The following is a 23,700-nucleotide window of genomic DNA, read 5'->3' on the forward strand; positions in this document are numbered from 1 at the left end:
CTACACAGCCATTTAAAAAGAAATGAATAAATGTCTCTAGATTTCATATTTCAACAGGTATAATTTTGATAAAGTTCTACTCAATCAGGATTAAATGTTTGGAAATTGCATATTGAAAAATCTTAGCAGATCATAGAATCAGTAAGGTTGGAAGGGACCTCTGGAGATCATCTAGTCCAACATCCCTGCTCAAGCAGGGTCATCTAGAGCAGGTTAGACAGGGTTGCATCCAGGTGGGCCTTGAATATCTCCAGAGAAGGAGACTCCACAACCTCTTTGGGCAACTGATTCCAGTGCTCCGTCACTCTCACAGTGAAGAAATTTCCCCTCACTGTCAGGTGGAACTTCTGTGCTTCAATTTCTGTCCATTGCCTCTTGTCCTGTCACACTGGACAACTGAAAAGAGTTTGGCCTCATCCCCTTGACACCCTCCCTTCAGGTACTTATACACATTGGTAAGATCCCCCCTCAGGCTTCTCTTCCCCAGGCTGAAGAGGCCCAGCTCTTGCAGCCGTTCCTCATAGGGCAGATGCTCCAGCCCTCTGATCATCTTTGTAGCCCTACGCTGGACTTTCTCCAGCAGCTCCATGTCTCTCTTGTATTGGGAAGCCCAGAACTGGACGCAGTACTCAAGATGAGGCCTTCCCAGGGCTGAGCAGAAGGGCAAGATCACCTCCTTCGACCTCCTGGCAACACTCTTCCTAATGCAGCCCAGGATATCATTGGCCTTCTTGGCCACAAGGATATTCCAGAGTATCTTTCTGCAAATACAGCAGTGCTTCTCTTAATACTCTTTTTTGGCTTGATCTTAACACCTTAGGATGAAAAGCTCACTGGTCTACAACATTTTCTGTATTTCATCTGAAACTGTTTTTGAATGTGCACAACTGCAAACTTTTCTTAATGCCAAACAAGACAGGGGCTTTTCCCTTTTCTCTTTTCCCTGCCTTGCTTTTCCTTATACTAAATTTGCTTTTGGGCCAAGACTTAACCATGTTTTTGAGTTGGATGCCAAGTTTCACAACACCTGCCTCCCTTGGCCTGTTCCCACCCCATGGAAACACAACTCAACCTTGACGCATTGTAGCGCTCATGGGAGACACTGTAATACATTGCCTCTATGAGAGCTGACAGTGCTCTGAGAAATATGACAGTACCTCTGCCCTTGATCAGGCTTCCCATTTGAAAGTTTTCATTTTGGTAATTACATCCTTCCCAGATAGTAGCCATAGTCATTGATCATACTAATATCATTATAACTGATTCCCGTAAGTCACCTTTTAAAGACACTTTCTATGGTTTCTTTCCCCCTCTATCTTCTTCCTCTGCAGTCACAGGATAAGACTTTTTTTGTCTACCCTTCATCTGATTGATTAGAAATGCCACATACTCCCTTTACGTATGCCCTGGTAATATACACATCACATTTCTTCCCTCGGGATCTTAATCAGAACAAGTAATGGCCTTTAGCTTTTCTCATTAGCAAAATGGAAAAGCACCATACCCAATCCATTAGAAATACACCATTGTAATATGAGCTTATAGAAAAATGGCTGCTTGCCAGCTGACATGGAGTGAGTTTACCTTAAAAGATTTTCAGCAAAAAGAAAAAAAAAAGTCACCCTTTCTGTCTGGCATGCAAATGTTTTGAGCCATAACTTATCATATCTGTCTGTCAAGCATTTTGCTGTTACTCCTTAAGTGCTGTTTGGACAGCTCTGTCATATAAAAGGCATTCATAAGGAGGAAATATGGGTGTCTGTATATGTATTAATGCCTTCCCCAGTGTAGATTCCCTCCACAGATTATCGTTCTCAAATTCTGTTCCTATCAGGATCTGGAGGAGAGGAGGAAGTTGAGGGAGATTCTGTTCTGTTTTGCTTTGTTTTTAATTTTTCTCAGAAAATGCTAACCTGAAAAAAATGTAAAACGAACAACTATTATGGCTATCAGGTGCTTACCTGGGAGAGCCATTAAGCTTTTTTAGCCCTGTCTAAAGCTATTTACAATCAATACACTGAGAGTGAGGACAAGACTGATGGAGGATTTTTTTTCCACTGAAGTGAATTGCTTTTCTCTTGGCATGGACTGTATTGGACCTAAAAAAATATTAAAATTCATACTACTAATATTTGTGCTTATATTATCCAGAACTGTAAGAGGGTGCTTAAGCACAAATCTGTACAGATTGGTAACTGTATATAATTTGAATGTATATGAGCTGACTCTGTCTCTTTTGGAAGGCCAGGACTGAAGCAATACAAAGAACAGCCTTGGAATGCTGCTATTCAGCCAGCACTAAAACACATCTGTTTCACTGGCCCCTTCAAGCATTGCTAATGTAATTCCTGGGAAAAAAAGTACTAAACACACCCAAAAAGCTATATTAAATAATGTGTTCTGGGGAATGAGTGCTTGCTTTCTCTTAAAAACCTCCAACCAAACAGAAAAACATTCAGGTTTTCTGGGTCTCAACTTGCCCACCTGCACGAAGTGGTACTCAAAACTGGGAAGCATTCTGTAGGGCCTCTTTAAGACAGTTTGATCAGGGTATTAGTGATTAGATGGCAAGACAGGAAACATTAGGGGAAAGGAGGAGCGCCTTTTGAAGTGTCAGGGTTTTTTTCTTCTTTCATACTCCATTTTCTGCTGTTTCTCTATGTAATATATTTCTTTAATCCTTTTTTTTCATATTTGGATGAAAAAATTACCAATACTTAATTTGGGAGAGGTTAGTTGCAGTTTTTGCCACAAAATAAGTTTCAGAGTTCAATACTGTAAGCAACTCGTAATATATACATAATAGACAAGCCTGTGACATGACAATGTAATTCAGTGCACTTAACCAGTGTCCTGGCAAAAGGCAAGCTTTCTCCTTTGGTTACACAGCCCTGGAGCTGATGTAGAATAATGTGTTTCAGAGATCCTCCCACAGTTGCTGATTAACATACTTAGCGGCAGATTCTGAAATATTCTTACTCAGTCACGCTCTAACAGTAGGGCATTGACATTAATTTTAAGGGAAACTTTATGCCATAAAAGCTGCAGGATTTTGTGGGAAGCAGGAAAAAAAAACTCACAAAAAAGCATAGTACAGCAACCTTCTACTCTTTGGCCATTTAAGCAGAGCTAACGATCATGTAAATACATTTAAAGATTTCATCTGACCCAATTCATATTCTAATGAGAAACAATGTTGTGTACTGTGTTATTTTAAAATATAGTACTCTAGATGTGTCAATATTTTCATCAGCTATTAAAGGTAAGTATACTATATTATCCCCACTGTGACCAAATAGTCAAATGTATCAGTCAATTTAATAAGTTATGGATGCAAGAAGAGCTAGCTGACCAGCATTCATGATTTCCAGTTCGTGGGAAATTCATCTTATGAAATTTTCTGATTCATCTTTTAAAAACTCAAAAAAATTCTCCCATGAACCAGAAATTCCAAACAAAAATTAATTTGGAAACAAAGACTCTTGGTTTTTCCAATCCAAATATAGTCTACAAGACCCTGACAGCTGCCAAATGGTATAAACATCTCTCTCAGTTGCTCTCCTGCTCCATGTCAGTTCTTAGTCAGCAGCTGCATAGGCGCTCCCAGGATTTTGTGTTCCAGGGCAGCCCCACCGTGTCTGATGCTTTGGGCAGGCTTCCAGATTGCTTAATGAGCTGACTTATAGGTCTGCTTACTTAGGGAGAGATTAGTCCTGGAAGCTGCGTCACTAACAAGTCTGAAACCCCCAGCAAGCCTGCTTTAGGCAGAAGTCCCCGTGGGATTGTCTTGGAGGAGAAGCAGGGCACTGGCTGAGAGCCTCAGAGCAGGTTCTCAGGTGGGCAAGGGGGTTTCAAAGCTCTACCTGCAACCTGAGAGCAGAGGGCTCTTGAGGCTCTCCCACTCCCAGCTCAAAGAGCCTAACTCTGTGTTAGGCAGCCTAGATCCCCGATGTGCTCATGCAACCATGGCTCTTAAGGACATCAAGGTCCTCAAATTGAAGTGGCCCAAGAGCCAGGCTCTCCAGGGCTGAGTCCATATCAGGATAAAAAGGAGAGTCTTTAGCACTGCTCTGCAGAGGGTTGCTGGATCCTTGCCACCTACACTGTGACTTTGCAGGACATTTGTCTACACATGCCTGCTAGCCAGCAGGCTGATTTTCCTTGCATGCTCAGACACAAAGGCCCAGCATGTCCCAGAGAATGCCTTCCCCCTTGCCTGAGCCTTGCCTGAACTTGGATGTTCACCATCAATATAGGAGGAAAGTCTTTATTTCAGGGTATCGTTAGTGCCACCATTTTAGCTTCCTGTGTAAGCCCTAGTGTGAAATGCAAGTAATGTCTGCAAGGTATTTTGCACTTACTGAATTGGCAAGTTGTCCTCTGCCTCTAGATGAAGCTTTGAGATGCCTTCTTTCATTGCTATTTTCTTTTAAGCCAGTAATATCTTTCATTATAGTCTACCAAAATATTTTAGGGTCTAGCAATCTTTTAGAGATGAAGGACTGAGCAATACGACACTTCATCTGCTTTTAAGTGTCCAAGGTATACTGCTGTGGTGTAATGCTAGTGTCTTACTGCGTTGTATCTGTCAGGCATGGCTGCATTTTCATGCAGGAGGTGATGAAACTCCTCCTGCTTCCAAGGATAATTAGAAATACTAGTATTCAGATAACTTTTTTTTTTGTATTTCTACTTTGGTTTTTTTTAGCTTTTAATTATCCTTGCTTTCCATCTGTTTCATTCTTAAACAGTTGCCCCATGAGCTGTCCACTCTTAAGTCTGGTTTGAAAGAGCAACTGGAAGGTGTCTGTAACAGTTGAGTAACTGATGAGCAAGTTATTTAACAAGTCCAAGGGGTTTTCTCATGTTGCTTTAACAACAAATTCATCCATAATCTGGAAGTTTGCACACAGTAGTTTTCTTCTCTTCAGAGTCTTCAAATTCATGGAGATTTAACAGCCTCTAGAAGAGATGTTTACCTCTGGAAAGCAATTATTCACATAGATGGCTATGTTATTAATAATAATTTAACATGCTTTTGTGTTGAGTTGAATTTTCACTGACATTTATTTACTTTCTAAATTATTTACTTATTTTTCCCTCTTTTCAGATATTGGTGAGTTCTTTTAAGTTCCTTTATAATGTCAGCCTTTAGACTCTAAAAAGTGGTTAAAATAAATGTGTTAACTTTTGGGTTATCTGCTTCTATACACATTCCTGGAGTGCTGTTTGCATTAACTGCAGTTTTTACAAACTGGATTTTGTATGCTAATGAGGAGTGTGGTGCACAGCTGTATGTGATGACCTAACTGTTCTCACATTCATTTACTCTAAATAGTCTTTATTTGATTAGCCCTGATCACTCTTCTTTAACAGCAAGCCTGAATTTTGGAAATAAAGGAAAGACTTGTTAATATGGATGTTTTAGCTCATCCGCACTGTTTCTTCAATACCTTTGTGTAACTCTGCTTTCCAAAGGTACAGATTTGTGAGTATCAAACTCCCAAAGGGAAAAGATTAGTTTGTAAATATAGTTCTTGAAGTTATTATTCTCTCTACCTTCATTTAACTTACTCAGAGAATTAGGTAACATCTCATTAGTAGGGTTGAAAGGGAAGTGATAGCTGGTGTTCCTAATACATTTGTATTACTGAGCAGCAGGGAAAGAAGGTTAAATCTTGTTAAGATTTCTATTCTGTGCCTGAACAAAGAGTGCGGTGGCCCGGTGATGGGATTCTGTTGAATGACAGTGCTATTCTTGATAGTGCTATGGTAATTGTGTGGTAAAATAGCATTATATTTTAGGCCAGGCTGATAATTATTAGCAAAAATATTGTAATATATGCAAAAACTCCCTATCTTTTATTCTCAGATTCTTTAATTGGGAAAAACTAAGATTAATAACAGCCATTGAATAATTACAGGATTGAGCTGGAAAATGAGAATGCTTTTGAGTAGCAAAAGATATTTGAAGTTTAAAGTAAAAACTGTGGCTGCTGGATATTGTATTTCACTGAACTGCCACTGGCGTTGATGAACTAGATGGTTCTTTTCTATTCCTGTGTTCCTATGTCTCTGAGCCAGACTATAGGATAAGAGGACACAGCAAGGCAATGTTCTTTTCTATTGGAGAACAGGATATTTTCAAATGAGAAGGTGGCACGAGGGACAAAAAAGAAGAAGTTTTATTCTGTGTGTCATTAAAGTCGTAACCACTTCACAAAGGTCAAAGGCAAGTGCAGTTTTTCTTCTTTTCAAGGGAAGAGATTTGAAAGTAGGAGGGGAGGTTTCCTTCATGAAAAAAGGTGATAAAAACAAATCCAGCAACAGTGTCATTTCCTACAGTTTTCCAGCAATGCAAATGTTTTCACATAATTCTGTTAGTGATGCAGTGTCTAGACTTCTCAGATGGTTTAAAAAAAAAACCCAACAAACTCTGGCATTAGTTCTGAGAATCCTAAAAGGCTAAGTCATTATCACTATACTAGAGCACATGCAGTGATACGAAACCACAAATAGTCACCAAAGACCAGACTGTGGAATCCTTGCTCATTTAATACACATGGGTTAGCTTTTACTCATAGAAGGAGTCCCATTTAATCTTCTTCAGCAGGCTGCTGTGGTGTAAACACTGACCAGCATATACCAGTATTCTGCAATTTGGCTCTGACCATGACTGAAAAGTCTGTGTGCTTCTCAGGACCATGTAGGTTGATGAAATAAGAAAAGCGATCTTTAAATCTTGCAGTAGGTATACATTTATATAAAAACTGAGCAAGAAAGCAGCATTTTGGGGGTCAGGTTTAGCTCAATTGGTTAGAGTATGATGCTAATAATGCCAAGGTCATGGGTTCCATCCCCGTACGGGCCACTCGCTTGAAGGTTGGACTAGATGATCTCCAGAGGTCCCTTCCAACCTTACTGATTCTATGTGCTACAGACAATTTTTACACTGCTTTATAGAAGGCCTTTTCTTGAACATTTATTCCTTGCTCGTTGCCGCTTGTCCATAGTAAGGCTGCTTCTCTGAATCTTGTCCATAGTAATGCTGCTTATCTGAATAAGGATTGTTCCAGGTTTCCAAATCTACCTCAAACATGTATATTATATAATACCATATTATATAAATTCTTCCTGATTTACACTGTAATCATTCTGTAAAATCCCATGATACTCATGGTGACCAAGACAATTAATTCATGTATCAAGTGGTCTTCTTCTAATCACAGCTGTGCTACTTTATAGGCAACTAGGCCTATAAATAGAATTGTACTTTATGGTGGGTTTTAATAATATCTTTTAAAGACCTTCAGAATTCAAACAAAGCATGTCGCCAAAGTCTTCTGATGGTTTAAACTAAATGGTCTTGCAGGTGCTGTCTCCGTTCAAATGCAGTACCAAATAGCTGGTTTCAGAGGTGTTTGCTGTGCTTTGCAGCTGTTCTTTAAAGCTTGCTGAGTCTCAATTAACTTGGGCCAAAGAATAGCAGACCAGAGACTTGCTAGGGTAAATGAGTAAGTGGACATTAGCTGTACGTTAGTCTTTATGTAAAAGCTCATGCAGATTCCCTTCAGGTCTTTAAACTCCACCTTTGATGGGAAAAATGGATTATCTTACTGCAGCCTGCTTACTCTGTCAGATAGAGGCAGCTGTCATCCCTCTTTTTTTCCTTCCTACTGGCTGCCACCTTTATGGATTTAGTGTTCACTGCAGGCTCCAGAAATGTCTTGCTTGGAGCCAGGCTGGGATACCCCACTGTTCACAGATCTGAAAAGAACTGATGTTGCTCTCTGAATTAAACATTATCCTTCCCACAGTTTCATTTTCTCCCTGTCACCCCACCTTCTCCTCCATTTGATACCTCCTTTCATTTAACTCTTTGTAGTCATGTAGGGTGCTTGTCACAGGGCAGCAGAAGTGTAAGTGTATATTACTACTCTTTCATTTTCTAGCTATATTTTTTCACATACTTTAAGCATTTTCCAAAATATAGAAGCAAAAATCACATTAGAATAAGGTGTGAGCAAAATATCCGATTTTTTTATATAACCTAAATTGATGCCCTGATAAGTGAAATCCAAAATTAAGCAGTCAAGCATTGTAAAGCATTTATTTATTTTAGAATACTGCACATTGGCAGTGTTGAGAACGTGCACTCTGTTTACTTATGAAGAAAATAAAAGCAGTGTAGAAACAAATTAAGAGCACCAGCACCACCAGCAATGTTTCTTTTTTTCTCCCTAGCAGAAATTACCAGCTTTTAAGGGTCAGAGTACCAAACAAGGCCCTTTTTTACCCACCAGATCTGTCATCTGTGCCTGTAGAGTCACTATTCATTTTACTGTCAGAAATAAGCAGCTTCTACTTTTAGACCGACAAAGCTGTACAGTTGTGGAAGAATGAGCAATCTTTTCTTCTGCCTTGTGCATAGTTTGTTGAATGACAATCACATTCTAACTCAGGAATTTTTAATCCTAATGGAAATGTGTGACAAAGAAAGAATGGATTTGGATTTTTCAAATTCTCTCAGTGCTTACAATACTAATATTTAGTAAAATTAAATGATTACTTCTAATTTAAGCATGTGAGGGTCTCTTTCATACATACATATGGACACACAGCTTGCCTTTAGTAAGTTTGGTTCACAGAGAAGATAAATCTCAGTGACAGTCTTCTAACAGAGATGTCTTCTGTGTTTGTCATTTGCCTGCTTCTAACTTAAATTAGTTTCCTGAAGCAGATGGGAATCCATATGAAGACTATGTGCTTCTGCTGGACCTCTGGTCCACCTGCAGCTGTGTCACTGCAGAGTGCCTCAGCTTAGCATTCCAGGCGGTCCTGAGCAGGTCAGATACAAAAGGTTCAGTTTTCTTCTAAATCTCAGAACTTGATGTCTGCATAATAAAATTTGTATGTGTTTGCGTAAGCTAAAAGAATAGCAGCCTATTACATCTTAGGAGTCTGAGTGTATACCGATCATCTGCTGGATTCAGGGAAGAAGTCTGAGGAAATCAAAGTTGAACGAGGCTACTTTGTTCTTTAAATTAATGCTTTTAATTAAAGAGATATATATTCCTTTAGGAGAAACTAGCTTGGGTAAGTATTGAAACCCCCTTGTAAATCTTTGCAGAACTATGAGAAACTATGAGAGTGAGTGCTTCGGGTTGATGTTAAATATTGACACATTTAGAACAATGCTACCCAGCAGATGTCATCCCGACATGTGATGGCAGCACGACAGAGGAGACTGAATGAAACGGAAGCAGTTCTGGAACACCCTGCTGTAACAGTCTCATTAGTTCCTAATCCCTGAGGCAGGAGAATAGCCCTACTGTATCGAGTACAATAGGGATAGTTGGGCTAATGTCTTTGGTGGCTTAGCATTCATAAAAAACTATTGAATTCAATTCTCTTTCTGAAGAAGAAAAAGGAGCTGCAGAAAGTCGTGGCCTGATACAAGCACACATACACTGGAGGCGCTCCGATCTCTCTTTGCCCAGGTTAAAGAAAATGCTGTGAACTTCAGCAAGGATATTGTAATGGTTTTCAGCACAATATGCTACTTAAAATGCAAGTTTACATTCTGTGCCCCTTGTGTTCCTTACTAGCTTTTTTCTATAGAAAACAATTTCATTTAGGTCATTCCTTTTTTTTTTTTTTTTTTTTTTTTTTTTTCCTTTTTTCTGGAATGGAAGCTTCAGAATTTAGTGCTGAGATTGTTAAATATACCATTCTCATTCCCTTAGCCCTTTCTCCAGCATTGCAGCAGATTCTGCACCCCACTTTGCAATTTCATAATACATGTTTGTGACAGGCATATCAAACTGTCCAGTTATTTTAAAATTGAGGTGAGAGAGTGCTTTGTATGTAAATTTTACTATAAACAGCAGAATAAAATGTTGCAAGCCCTCCCTAGCTCTGCCAGGAAGCCAAGCTATATTTAACTCATTTTAAAATTCATCAAATACATTCTGGGTAGATTCAGATCTTCGGCATGTCTTTGAAGATAACATGTAGTGGAAGTGTCATATAGTCAGTTGTGGGATTGAGCACATTCTGAGATTCTTGTCAGTGAAGACATACAGTTAGGACTGGATTGTAGAAGGAAAAGTACATATAGATCTGACAACTTAATATCGCTACTTTATTTGAAGATTTGAACAATCTGTTGTATTCAGCTGAGGACTTTTTTAGGAAGTGCTGTATATAAAGCGATTAGTGCCGTACCAATGGCAAAATCCACATTCACTCAAAAATTTTAAAAAGTTTCTTACGGTGTTTGGGAGAGAAAATAGAGAAGTTAATACTGTGCGTTTTATAATAATAATTCGAAGAGGTTTCTAGATGCTTAGATAAAATCTCTGGATATTAAGAATGATCTGTAAAAATCTATTTAGGGTTTCTGTGTACAAAAGGAGACACTCTCAGAAATCTCTGCCTCCTCCTGCCTTTTTCCTGTCTTGGTTCCAGCTCCCCTGAACTTTGTATCTTTGTATCCCTGTAAACTCCATTGCTCTTATTTATAGGGTTATATATAGAGTGGAATAAATCTCAAATTTCATACTTAATGATGTTTTGTAGATATCATTAAAAGATTCCAGAAGATCATTTAGACTTTTTTTGTATCTGCAAAGACTATATATATGCTGCTATCATGCTCTTTTGTATTTTATTTGTAAGTACAAATAGGAGTCTCCTGCTTTGAAAAAGTAGGTGAAAAATAATATAATCATCTGAGTCTGCCAGAAAGATCTCTTGCTGTTGCCTACATTCAGATGTGAATATTCACTCTGATGTTCAGAATTATGATTTTTAATAGCTAATAGGCTACATGCACTAAAATCATTAATTAAAAGAAATATACTAATTTTAAAAGAGTATACCCTAACCAACAAACTCTGTACAGGAAATTGAAAGTGTCGTGTTTCTATCACACTTTATGCAGCTTAATTGTGGTTTTCTAATATTAATTTGCCTTTGATTTGTTCCAGTACATGACTGCTGCTGCACCTATGCAAGGGACCTACATTCCCCAGTACACTCCTGTGCCTCCAACAGCTGTCCCTATTGAAGTAAGTTTAACTCCATCCATGAACACAGAGTGAAAGGGCAGCACAACTCATGCCTCATTGTACCTGTTGTTTGAAAGGGGGCTAAAGTCACTTTATGGAATGGTACACTTCCTGCTTTTAAAATTAGGCCTGCATGTTCTTCCTCTCTTTCTTTTCTCTCCTTTATTTATTTATTTTGATAATTTGCAAGTGCTCTTGTTTTGCATTTGTTTTACTGTACAGTAGGACATGGAATAAAACATTGGTGATTATGATTATTTTTTCCCCATGTATTTGGGAGGGAGATGGGAAAAGGCAGGAAAAGAAACCCAACAAGCAGACCATGAACCCAAAAGCAATTCCAAGAAGAGAAGGCTGCAAGAAGATTTGATGCAATCCTTAGCAAATATAGGTAACTGCTATAACATTTAGCCACCAGAAAAGTGATTGAGCAATGGAAACCTTCCTCTTGTATATACAGACATGGAGGATGCTGCACTGACTAAGTATTTTTTCATCCTTGAGGAAGGATTCGCTCCCTCCCTCCTTGGGGCTGAGTCTTGCTGATGACTGTCTAATGAGTAAGTATTTACTCAACCCTGTAGACCACAAGCTGCTGGGAGAGTGTCAGCTCGGCCTCCACCACAGTGCAGCTTCTTAAGGGCAGCTGAGCAGAGCAAGAGGAGGGAGGCTTGGCGTTCCTTTTCAGCGTGTGCTTCTCTTTGATGCTACCCTCTGTCATTAATAGCTTCTCGCCTACTCTGGGATAACATGAGGGGTGCTGGGCTCTCAGTATTTTTATCTTCAGCAGTGTTGGCTTTGGAGTCAATGTTATTACTACTCTGTGCTTTGAGGATGCTATGTTAGCAGTGGTGTTGGCATGGCTCCACCAGCAGTCAAGTGGACTCATCCCAGTTTCTCCTGGTTCTCTCCAATTACCAAGATTCCCAAATGAGTTCCAGCTGGAAAGGCTGCTACTGTTTTGTCATACTGAGCTGGTGATGTTTTAGTCTTTTTTGCTTGGATATATAGCAGTAGTTTTGCCCTAAACATTGGTTACAAATGGACCACGTCTGCCTATTTTGAATAGCCTTTCTTAGGTATCCAACTGGGCAGATGCAAATCCAAATTAAAAGGAGATGGCGGAATAGAAAGGAGAGTGACTCACACAGGTGTGCAGCTGCATGCTGTGCTGGCCAGTGCCAATAAGAAAGTGGGTTAATCATTCCTGAGCCCTCCTCACCATGACCCACTTGTATATTCATGCCTGATAAAGTAAGATGGTATAGTACTTAAAAATTAATTATCTTAATATATAGCCTGTCTTACTCTGATCCAGTGATGATGATTATTGTTACTGTTAATCTGTATTTATGTAGCATTATGAACTCAGACTTGAGTGTGCTAGATGCTCTGCCAGCAGAGACCAAAAATATGGTCTGTGCCTCAGAGAGCTTACACTTGCAAGATAAGATAGACAATGTCAGAAGGGTAAAGAAAAGGAAGTAGACAGAAAAAAGATAGTACTAGCAATCTGTTAAGCAACAGATATGCAGAGATATCTATTTTCATTTACATTTCTCAAAAATGAAACTGATGCTTCTTCGGAGATAATTTAAAATAAATTACCTGTTGTTTACATAGGGCTTAAATGAAAACAAAGCAAGTGCTTTGTGCTCCCTCTTCTGGCTCTGTTGTGTGCAATATAGTAATCAGTTGTGTTCCCAGAAGAGACTTGCTAGCATTATTAATATGGCCAACACACCAAACATGCAACAAAAGGAAATAAAATGCAGCTTACTTGGAAAGCCTGCAAAAATACTTAATAATAATATAAATCAGATTATCTGAACAGGGTAAGAAATAGTACATAATATTAAATTCATACGTAATTGACTATTATTTAACTTTTTTTACAAATCTATACATGAAAACAAAGCTTCATTGGAGCTTTGACCTAAGAGGTAAAAAATTTAAGTGTGAAGTAAATTTATTTTTAAAAGAGAATATACATAAAAAGTGTTTACATGTGAGTGCAGTACTTTTCTAAGAAGGCTAGAATTCTGTATGATATGTAATAAAGCAGAGAGCGATGGGGCTGGATTCTCCCCTTAGCACACTGCAAATCAGGCAAAATAAATGCAAAGTCACTGTGAAATTGGTGAAGGTAAGTGAGATCAGAAGAGCCATACATATGTTGTAATAAAAAGATAAGGGGTAAAATCCAGGCTCCACTGAAGTCAGTAGGAGTTTTGCCTTTGGCTTTGAATGGGTAGGGAACTGTCCTCAGACATGCAGGTATTTTCCACTGCTGCCTGTGACAGCAAAGTACTGCAGGTATCTGTATAAAAAGGAAGCCTCTCACTGCTATATTAGCTCTCTCCTTAAACTGATGGAGTGTGTTGTGTTAGCATGTGGTTCTGCTATCTCAAACTCTTTCAACCATGTGGTACATCTAGAGAAATATAGGAATGGTGAGCTGGTGCTGAACTCCTTCTTGGAATTCACTGATATGAGAAAATTAGTAAGTTTTTCATGTTCTTATTTGCTTCCCTAGGGTGTTGTTGCTGATACTTCTCCACAGACAGTAGCATCTTCATCACAGGAAGCCAGTGGTCAACAGCAACAGATGACAGTGGAAACATCCAGTGAACATGCGCCTGCATATTCTTACCAACAGTCTAAGTAAGTAGACATACGTTTTGTGACGTGAAGGATATGTCTCTTGAATACACTGGGCCAAATTCTGCTCTCCATTTTAACAGTAAAATTCAGAGTAGCTTCATTAAGTTCGTAAGACTTCTGAATAAACAGCAGTGTAATTATAGAAGGTTTTGGCTGATGGTCTCACTTTGGCAAGTTGTCTTTGAGTTCCTGCCTGCAACAATATGCACTCTAAATGTCTTCTGCTTATTCTGGACTCTGAAGGATCTCAACAAATGCATTAGCAATGATCATGCTGGGCTAAACTGGCATCTGGTGGCAGAGGTTATAATGAGGGCCTGAATTCTACAGTGGTGAAAATGCAGGCAAAAATGTAACATATCTAAAGGGTAATTTCTGAAAGTATGGCTAGTGAAGCAGTAGAAATTGCACTAACTTGGTATTCAGTGAGTGTGCACAACTGGTGCTGTGTAGACATTGAGTGGGCAGGAACTGGGAATGGATGAAGGGATTACAAAAGGGAGGGGAAAAAGGACTATTCTTTCTCTCTCCTGTTCTCAGCTCGCTTTATTTGCTTCCCATGGAATACCTTGGACAACTCAAGATCTGATAGCTGGGTATAGAACATCTAAAGAGACCCTTCATCTCCAGAGTAGTCTTCAACCACTCCCTTCCTTTGTCACACTAGAATTGGTCCTCACGAAGGCAACATTACTTAGGCAGGTGACAGAATACTCACAAGGACTGCTCCAAGTTGGACAGATTTTAGGAATTGTGTGGTACCCCAAATCCAATCCTTTCTAATAGATGTACATTGAATGTCAGCGCTACTGTGAAAAGAGAATTACACAGTTTTCATCATGGGAAATGGGTAGACAAATAGTCATATGTTAGATATATCAATCAATACATCATAACATAGTACTTATAGTGCAAAAGGCATAAGAGATGAGCTGGCATAGAAAAGGTTAGAATTAAACCATTCTGTCAGTTGTTTTACTTATTTTCTTGACCTCTGAAAGTTTAAAATACATTTGTTTGTCTAACGGATGAATAACAAATGGCGTCAGATCACACAGTTGGCTCTTTTTGACCAGCATAACACGGACCTTGCTACTTCTTATGTCACTCCTGTATTTGTTCATATATGTATATTATATAAGCAGTTGATCACAAGTGTTTTGTTGATGCATCCGGTATTCTGTTTTGGAGACAGATTTTATGTGTGTGCACCCCTTCTAGCCATCAATCTCTCTAATGCCTATAAAAAATAGCAAAATACTTACATAATAGAACATGCAGAAAAAGTATATGTGACAATAACATGTTGTTCATTTGATTTTATGATTGCATTCTGAAGGGATTTGGATCTGACCATTCCCAAGTTCCAGTTCTCTTTCACTTAAGCATCGAAGCAGAAAGCCATATTTTCAGAAGCCCTCATAAGGGAGCTGTGAGCAGTTGATCCTGACATTTTTCCCACATGAAACTACATTGCAGATTTTTACTGAAATGAGTACTGCGTTTCTTGCTAGTGTGGTGAATTTCCCCACCTCGCAGGATGAGATCCCTCATCTTTCCTTGTCGGCTGCTGCTTTGTTGTAATGATGGATACTGGTCTAATGACATTGACATTAATAATCAGAGGAATTTCTTTCTTTTTTTAATCACATAGGCAGATCCACTACAGATTTTTTATTATGATTATTCCAGTTTTTCTTTCTGAAATGTGCCCTCTTTTCTGTCTGCCAGTTGTGAGCAGAAATGCGAAGTTTAACAGGCTATAGAAACAAAATTATGTACAGTTTCTCTTAAAAAAAGTCCTATCCCCGATTATTTCAGTAACCATTAATATAAAAACAAATAAAGATTTTTTAAATTAAAATATCATTTTATTAATCTGCTCTTCCTAAGAGCACATTTATCAATAGCAAGCACCATGCGCTATATAAAACAGCTATTTTCAAAGCAATGGAGAGGAGGACATTAACGTGACCAGACAATGATTTTTATCCTATATAGGCAAAGGAAAGGACAAACACTGTAAAATGGTTTCATAGGAGTCGCTCAAGCAGGAGATAAGTTACAACAGTGTATTTGACTGTATTTATTTTCCTTGCTACAGTCATGAAATTTCAGGCAACAAAGGAGGGAGAACTACTCAGAATTAACTGAGTGGTATATGGATTTTGTACTCCCTGTGAATGTAAAAATAAACCACAAAACTTAGAAAGAATCCACTTTTTTAGTCAGCATACACATTCTTTTATTTAACATGCTGGCTGCTGTAATGGAGGATCCCACCCAGGGATGTTCAAAAATGTTATTTCAGGTCAAACACTTGACTTCTGGAAGTGGAACAATACAGCAGAAACAGTCCTCTGTTTCTGACTCTGTGAGGAAATTGCCTCAATTATTTTAATGCCTCTTTCCCTTGCAAGTCTTTAATTTTACACATACAAGTGTGTGAAATCTTTAAAATGGAGTTAAATGGAGCTCTTTCCTCCCAGAAATTCCACTCTGTCACCCCTAAACAAACCTATCTGCTGGACAGAGTGCTCTGCTTTTAAATGTGGGAAGAATTAAATTTTTCTGGAGCCATTTGTGGGCAAACTCAATGCCAGGTTAAAGAATGCATGCTGTGACCCTCTGATGGAAACAGTCTTTCACGCATATGGTGCTGACTGTACTCAGAGGGGCAGTAAAATCTTGGGAGGTGAGCAGTCCGATTTGAGTAGTCCTACTGAAAGTTATGCAAAGAAAACTGCTTTAGAAAATGCTAAGAAAATACATAACTCTTTCTTCCATATAAAGCAGTTGTTAGGTTCAAAATGTTCATTGTAATGCTTCATACAATGAAAAAGTTCTTTGGCAAATTTAATGTTTAAAATTGAAATAGTGTTATGTTTACTGTTCTGGAGAAATAAGTTCTGTGGTGAATGCTTAATGCTATCAAGATTCTTCACAGTTTAACTCCTAATATTAAAATAAATCTAAAAATAAGAAAGGCAAATTATTTTATTCTTGCATTAGAAGAAAAGTGTTGGCTTTTCTTGTGTTGAGCATGAGTTGGAAGAGGATTTTTTGAAACTTATTTTTCTCAAACATGCAAGTTTGAGAAAACATTTGACATTGTATATTCAAAAAATAATATTTGTGTAATTAATATAATATTGAATGTTTTATGGAGTTAGCCATACCTGGCTCATTAAGCAAACTGCTCTACAGTCCAACTGTTCTTGCTATCAGAAATTGTGTTCTTATTAGCAAATTGGATGTATCCTTTTATTGTAATTTTATCCTTCATTTTATTAGTAGTATCCAAAATAAATAGTGCCACTTAATATTATGAAAATATTCGGTCTTTTATTCTATTACTCTTGAAATATTTACACGGTGTTAAGCCATGTATTCATCTCATTTCAGTGTAGTTAGATTGTCCATTAAGCATAGTATTAACAAGAGTGGATTCATCTGCTTAGGATGTGTTAACATCTCCAAAGCAGGAGTTCCCCATTTCTGCCTATTTTCAGCTTAGTGGTGGTATCATATTTAAACAGCTGCAAAGTTAGTTTAGCTTGGATAAATTTTAAAGGAATTGGGTGGAAAAAAAGGAGAAGAGCCTATTTCAAAGTTGTTTTGACTTAATGACCACTTTAATTCAATTGTTTTTACAGACAATAAACAGGACTGAAGAATGTCGGTCTGAAATCTTTGCCTTGAATGGAGAAACTTCACTGAACAAGAAGTTGGCTTCCAGTTTGCACAGGCGTCAAATGAATGCTTTTTTTTTCTACCTTTCCCAACGAAAACAAAACAGTGTTTTTATGTGCTGTGCAAATGGTTCCGTCATGTAGTCTGACAGTTTTATTTTTGCTATAATTTTTTTTTTTAACTAAAGGAAAAACCCAGAGGAAAAATGCTGGGTTGACATTTCATCTGGACGAACATTTGAATTCAGAATTTATCTGGAGGTGTAGCTAGATTTTTTTTTTTTTTTTAACAGAAAAACTGATGATGTCAAGAGGGAGCAAGTTGAGATGAAAACCAATTGTCTTCCTCAAAAATTAAGCTACTCTTTTTCTCTCATTTTATTTTTCTTGTTTTAAATCTAGATTGGGTTTTTTGGTTCTTTGGGTTTTTGTTCTTTTTTTTAAGAAATGTTTAGGTAAGGTTTATCTTGAATCTTAATTGCCTTAATTTTAAGGACGTCAAAAGCTCTCAAGGCAAGCTGTCAACGTCTTGTTAGAAAACCCGAGAATGAATTGAAACTGCTCACACCGGTGCTGGTGCAGAAGTTTAATAGACTGAGTTTTTGGGGTGAACAAAAAATAAACTGTACAGTTTAAAAGAAAATGATTTTCTTCTTTTGAAGAAAAGTTGATGATAAAGGAACTGTGGCAACTGAAAGGATTGGAAAAATGCTGGGACTTTTATGAACTTTGTCTTAAGTGTTGACAGAAAAAATTCTAGAAGGCTAAAGCATTTTACAGTAAAGTTATTGAATTGAGAAAAAAACTTGCTGCATTATAGAGAATGCAGGGGTTTTTTTCTTGCAGAATGCAGATTTTTTTATTTACAAAGCGTGATCGCTAGCAAAAGCATTAGTGCTTTTTATCTGCAGTCTTTTTTATGAGCTTTAAGAAGTTTTTAGTCTGCTTTGCTTGTCACATTGCAAAAACCTAGCTTAAGAGCATTAAAAAAAACTTAAGTAGATAGGAGCTTATGGTCAAAAAAGTGCAAAAAAAGCAATAGATAGAAGAAATTGTTGACAATTTCTGTAGTCTTTCCTAGTTGTGAACAAATGCAGCCTATGGATGGCCTATTTTATACCAAAGATGAAGTGACACCCTAACGCAGTCCAGAAGATAGAGGTTTTTTTCTTTTTCGTTTTTTCTTTCTTTTTTTTTTTTTTTTTTTTTTTAATCTTTATTTGACCTACATGGCCGGACCAGTTCTTACTTTCTTGTTTGTTTAAACTATCTTCCACTGGTGTTTTACATACTGCATATGTTTATAGTGGAAATTTCAGAATAGTTGGTACTAGAATCTTGTTGATGGTGTGCTTTGGAGAACATCACAAAGCAAAGGGGAGTGGGTTACCAACTAACCTATCCAGGTGGGCTTTAATTTTGATGAGTTTTTCTGTTAAATTGCCTGATCTTTGGTATTTCTACTGAAACAACAGTCTTCCTTCTGAATTCCAACATACCGCAGATTCATTTCTTCACCTCAGTCTTTGTCATCGTCCAGCATGCATAGCCACCTTAATTCTGCATTGGTTTTTCAGTGACGCATTTGAATTGCCAGTTAGATGCAACAGAAAGCAACCTTGATCTTTGTTCTCATTTTAGCTCTCCCACACAAACAGAAATGTTGAAAATGACATGATAGTATTTTCATGCAGGTAGGAAGTTAAAAGTTATTCTTCTCTGCTGATTTCTGTTGTCTTAATATGTTGGCTGACAATCACGAATTAGGCAAAAAGACACTAACTAAATTGAATCCACTGAAACCCTTTTTAGGAGTGACAATTATTTTCCACAGAGAAATCCTGATTATGATCCTTATGATCCTTACTTTTTCCAAACACACGAAAAAACAGGTGAGAAGCAAGTCGGAAGCAGCATTTAAACATATACATACATACATATGTATCTATATATAAAAAATTAAACCAAACACCTTTAAACTTTCCTCCATCCAGAAGAGAGAGGAAGCTTCATCACATTTATTGTGGTGCATTAGAGACAGGGTATTAAAAATAAATAAATTAAAACGTATGTATATTGGATCAATCTGATTCAGCCACCCAATTCTAAAAGAACTCTGTGTTTCCATAACCTGACTTTTAGGGGGAGAAAAACAATTATTTTTTTAAATTGATAGAACAGGATTGTATTTTTTAACATGGGGTGGGGGGAGGGGGTTTCCCAAGTAAATGGCTGCTAGATATGCAACATATAAAAGAGAGAAATGGGTGTTCAAGTACAAATTCACTGTAGGAATAGGGCCTGATTTTCAGAAGTGGAAACACTGCTGCTTTTTCCAAAGTAGTTGTCGATATCCATCACTTCTGAAAAACAGATGATGCCAAAGTAAAAGAACAACATCCACAACAAATTTTTACTTTAGAAAAAATTTCTTTTTCTTTCTGTTTTACATGCTGTCTCATTACTCATTGCTTTTTGAGAGTGGCACTTAATTTTGTCCTTGGATAAAGGTTCCCTCTTTCTTTGGAGGGAATATGGGGGAAAAAATCAATCTAGCCTTATTTTCTTCCTTTCAACACACACTCTCTGTGTCTCTCTGAATTGTTTGTACAAATGGAGATACCCCCAGGCACAATTCACTTAAATATGAAATAAACACATTTCGTTTCTGTGTTAGTTATAATGTGACACAAAAAGTCTCATTTACTATCAACAATGAGGCTACAAGGTAGCTACCATGTGGCTGATGAATATGCTGAGGTACCTTCTTGTTTCTATTCAGAACTCTGCTGCTTTATTTATACATTCAGAAACATTTTTGTTATTTTTTCAGCAAATAAAGTTAAACAATCTCAGTGTTTTTTATTAAGCCAGACAGGAAACACAATATCATGATGCCTGTCACTTTAAAGTGTTTCAAGTGCATTCTGTTAGAATTGTTCCATTCTTTTTGCCATGCTATGCTGTTTAATAGTGTTTAAAAGAAACAAAGGAAAGAAGTAGAGGAAGAAGATGAAGAAGAGGAAAGAAAATGGATCCCTTGAATACAATTGATGATCTTACTGAGTTCAAAAAACAATGAACTGGTACTTGAAAGTGTATGAATTATAAACAATACGAGCCTTGAGTGTAAGCAGTCATATGTCATAAGGTAAGAAAAAGCTTATTTGGAACATACGAAATGCTCAGAAGGCAGGAACTTATCTGTAAAAGTTAAAGTTGAGAAAAATGAGAACAGTTAAAGTGCAGCACACCTGCTGCACGGGTGCTGTCATAAGACTTGGTGGCTTCTGAAATCTGAAACTGGTTTTCTTTATGTTCTGGTTAGAGATTTTTTTTTTTTTTTTGAAGTTTTTTATTATTTGTTTCTTTTTTTCCTTTTTTGAAGACCTAAATTTATAAAGTCAATATCTATGTCTTGCCAATTTAGCTTTAAATATCAGGAGGGTTCCTGAAAGGTTGCATAAACAACTCTAGAAGTCTTAAGGCAACGGTGCCTGGCCCAGCGGTCTAGAAATAACATCAAATCCATAAGCTGAACTGCATATGTACTTTCCATCACACCTGAATTCTTGTAAATAGTCAAATCTGGATGTTCAGGCTTGGTATTTTTGTTTTTATCTTAAAGGATAAATACAGGAGGGATGTCAGAAAAATAAGAATTATGGCTAGAAAATTTTGAATACCTGGGTTTGTCACTCAACAGCTGAGAAAAAGTGAATACTGAACTGAAAAATGGGACTGAAGAGAGAATAACACATTGTGCTAGCAGGTGCTGACCAGAGCATAGATCAGGGCACTGAAAAAAGTCCTGCTGTTCCCAGTGAGACTGCTGAGGGACTCTCTTCCTATCTGACTCTACTGCTGGTTTGGTAAGCACTTTTCACCCATGACAGTCAGGCCTCAAGTTGTGAATGTCCTCCTATTGCCTTCCAGTGAAACAGACTCTTGAAATGTCCCTAGCTTGCGCTTACTTGTACAGTTCTGTTTACCAAGAAACTGCCTTGGTTTTGTTGGTCAAGAAATCCAGTGTAATGCAGAATGAGGCATATTTAAGAGCAAATGCATCGCATTGTATTATCTTCTGCTGTGGATGCATGCCCTACTGTGGAAGATAAAAGCTGGTGATTAGGGAAGTGAGGGCTTAAATTTTCAATGGGCAATGGGCTTAAGCATTCAAATGGATTTTTACACAAGTAAAAATCAAATGAAGGGTATTATTTATGTATGTATGTGTACCAAAACTCAGCAAATTTGAGGAAGCCTGCATTGTAATAAAGTTTATTTTTAATATGTCATAGTTTTTGGATCTATATTATGTTGCGTATGGTACTGAAGGATGAGACTGATACTAAGTGTTTAACAAATTGCCTTGCTTCATCATTTTAAGCTTGATGGTGCTCCTCATGCCACTTCATTTTAATGCTGAGGTTGACATGAGTGAAACAGGTTTAGGCAGACTCGCTGAACTTTACCTATAGTAAGAGTCATGCTAAAGAGTAATAATGTGCTTAAAGTAATGAATCAATCCATTTCTAGTGATGAGACCAAATGTGTTAGTTGAAGATAGTCATATTTGATACAGACATGGTCAACATTTCCTTTCAAAACTTTATTTAACATGAAATTGGTCCTGATATAAAAGAAGTGCCCTAAGGTAAGGGATTTTACCAGTCTTTCTAGGCCATGTGAACCAAGAAAACCAGTCACGGTGTGATGGAAATGCAACAGAAAACAACAAAAACATACTGACATGTGGTATATTAGTCTTTTCTGTTTAATGACGTTTGTCTCTAATAATGATGATTCCTTTCATTTCTAATATGCATACACACAATCATGCGCACACACTTTCTCAGAAGGAGGGACAAGTGAGCAGCAGACATCTCTCCTTCAGTGGATAGATTTGTAGAATCTCAGCAAGCAACGAAGATAAAGTGTAAGGAGAGTTTTTTTTCCCCTCAAGTAAGCACCAACTATGTTGCTCCTGTCACTCAAGTGGACAACAATGCTGTATGTACCCTAGAGATTTACTCACCTTTGTGCCTCAAAGCAGGCAGAAGAGACCCTTTCTTGTCCCCTTTATCAGTATGTTCTTTGTTAAAATTAAATGGAAAACTATGAGAGAAAAGCTGTCAAAAAAAATCGCAATTTTGGTATTGCTTTCCATTATGAGGAAAAAAATCTTGCTTTTGTTTCAGTTGTTCTGGATTTAATTCCCCACCAGTGACAGTTGAGTTCTTTCAACCTTAATAAAAATGTGTAACGAAGTGAAGAATGTCAGCCTATGACAGGTTCACAGATCCATTTTTTCTTGTAGGGCTAAATCCTGCAAGGTACAAGCACCTTCCAAGATCTGGATCTATTGTCCTTAAGAAAGTATCTGCTAGACATTAATTCTCTGCCTTTAAGTGTCTTTCTCTTGGATAATAATTTTATGAATTTGGTGGAATTTACAGTCAGTTATATTTTTAAAAGCCCAAAAATGCAGCCTAGAGAAGAGAACATGATGTTTATGTAACTAAAGTTTTATTAAATATGCTGTATTCCAGAGTGGAAGAAAATTCTGCTATCTTTTGGAGGTAACACAATTGTATGTAAAATCAGGAACCATACAGAATTCATATAGGAACTTTTAATTGTTTTCCTATTTAAAGGAAAATGAACAGATTCTATCTGTAAGAAAAATCAAAGCAGCTTTGAAGGTAGACAAACTTCCTATCAAGAAAATATGCATCACACAAATGGGACAGAGGTTCTTTAAAGCCCTTACAGATCTCACTGTAGCCAAAATGTAGAATACAGACCTCTGTGATACATTAAATTATGAATCTTATTTATATGGGCATCTGTGTACTGATGTCTCAGAATGTCTTTGAAAGATCTGTACTGCTATGATTTTTTTTTTTTTTTTGATGTTTTCCATTTGTACCACAATCCTAATAGCTGCCATTTTCCTACTCCTGGGGCTTTCTGTAGATCAGTGGATGTTAGGTTTAAACTTCTGTTTTCTTTGATGAAGCTTTCAATAAAAAAATAAAGAAAGAAAAGAGCTGGGTGATTCTGTGTTCTTGTGGAACCTTCCTGCAGAGGCTTCCTGAGGCTACGGCACTTGCACTGAGCACAGAGGGAACAGAAAGGATTTTCAGCAAAGTCTGCCTCCTCCATGTCCCCACCAAAGGGCATTAAAGAATTGGAGAGACAGGATGGCTCCACTGCCCTGTCAGCAGCACAATCACCCACATGTTAGAAGGTGGAAAAAAAAAGTAGAC

The 23,700-nt window shown here is 37.6% G+C and overlaps 1 protein-coding gene across 8 annotated transcripts in view; it reads left to right on the plus strand.

The window, feature by feature from the left end:
• RBMS3 (RNA binding motif single stranded interacting protein 3) overlaps positions 1–23,478 on the plus strand; it is a 700,426-nt gene extending 676,948 nt beyond the window's left edge. For 7 of the 8 annotated variants that reach the window (XM_062569353.1, XM_062569352.1, XM_062569359.1 and 4 more), the window contains 3 exons: positions 10,992–11,072; positions 13,609–13,736; positions 14,277–14,352. In XM_062569353.1, the coding sequence (XP_062425337.1) occupies positions 10,992–11,072; positions 13,609–13,736; positions 14,277–14,325 (258 nt within the window). In that variant the 3' untranslated portion in view covers positions 14,326–14,352. Of the gene's footprint in view, positions 1–10,991; positions 11,073–13,608; positions 13,737–14,276; positions 14,353–17,392 lie in introns of those variants that run through there. The other variant, XM_062569354.1, reaches the window with a different exon arrangement.
• Positions 23,479–23,700: the final 222 nt, after the last annotated feature.

The sequence above is a fragment of the Rhea pennata genome, chromosome 2 (genome assembly GCF_028389875.1).
Source record: "Rhea pennata isolate bPtePen1 chromosome 2, bPtePen1.pri, whole genome shotgun sequence".
In the NCBI taxonomy this organism is placed as follows: domain Eukaryota; kingdom Metazoa; phylum Chordata; class Aves; order Rheiformes; family Rheidae; genus Rhea; species Rhea pennata.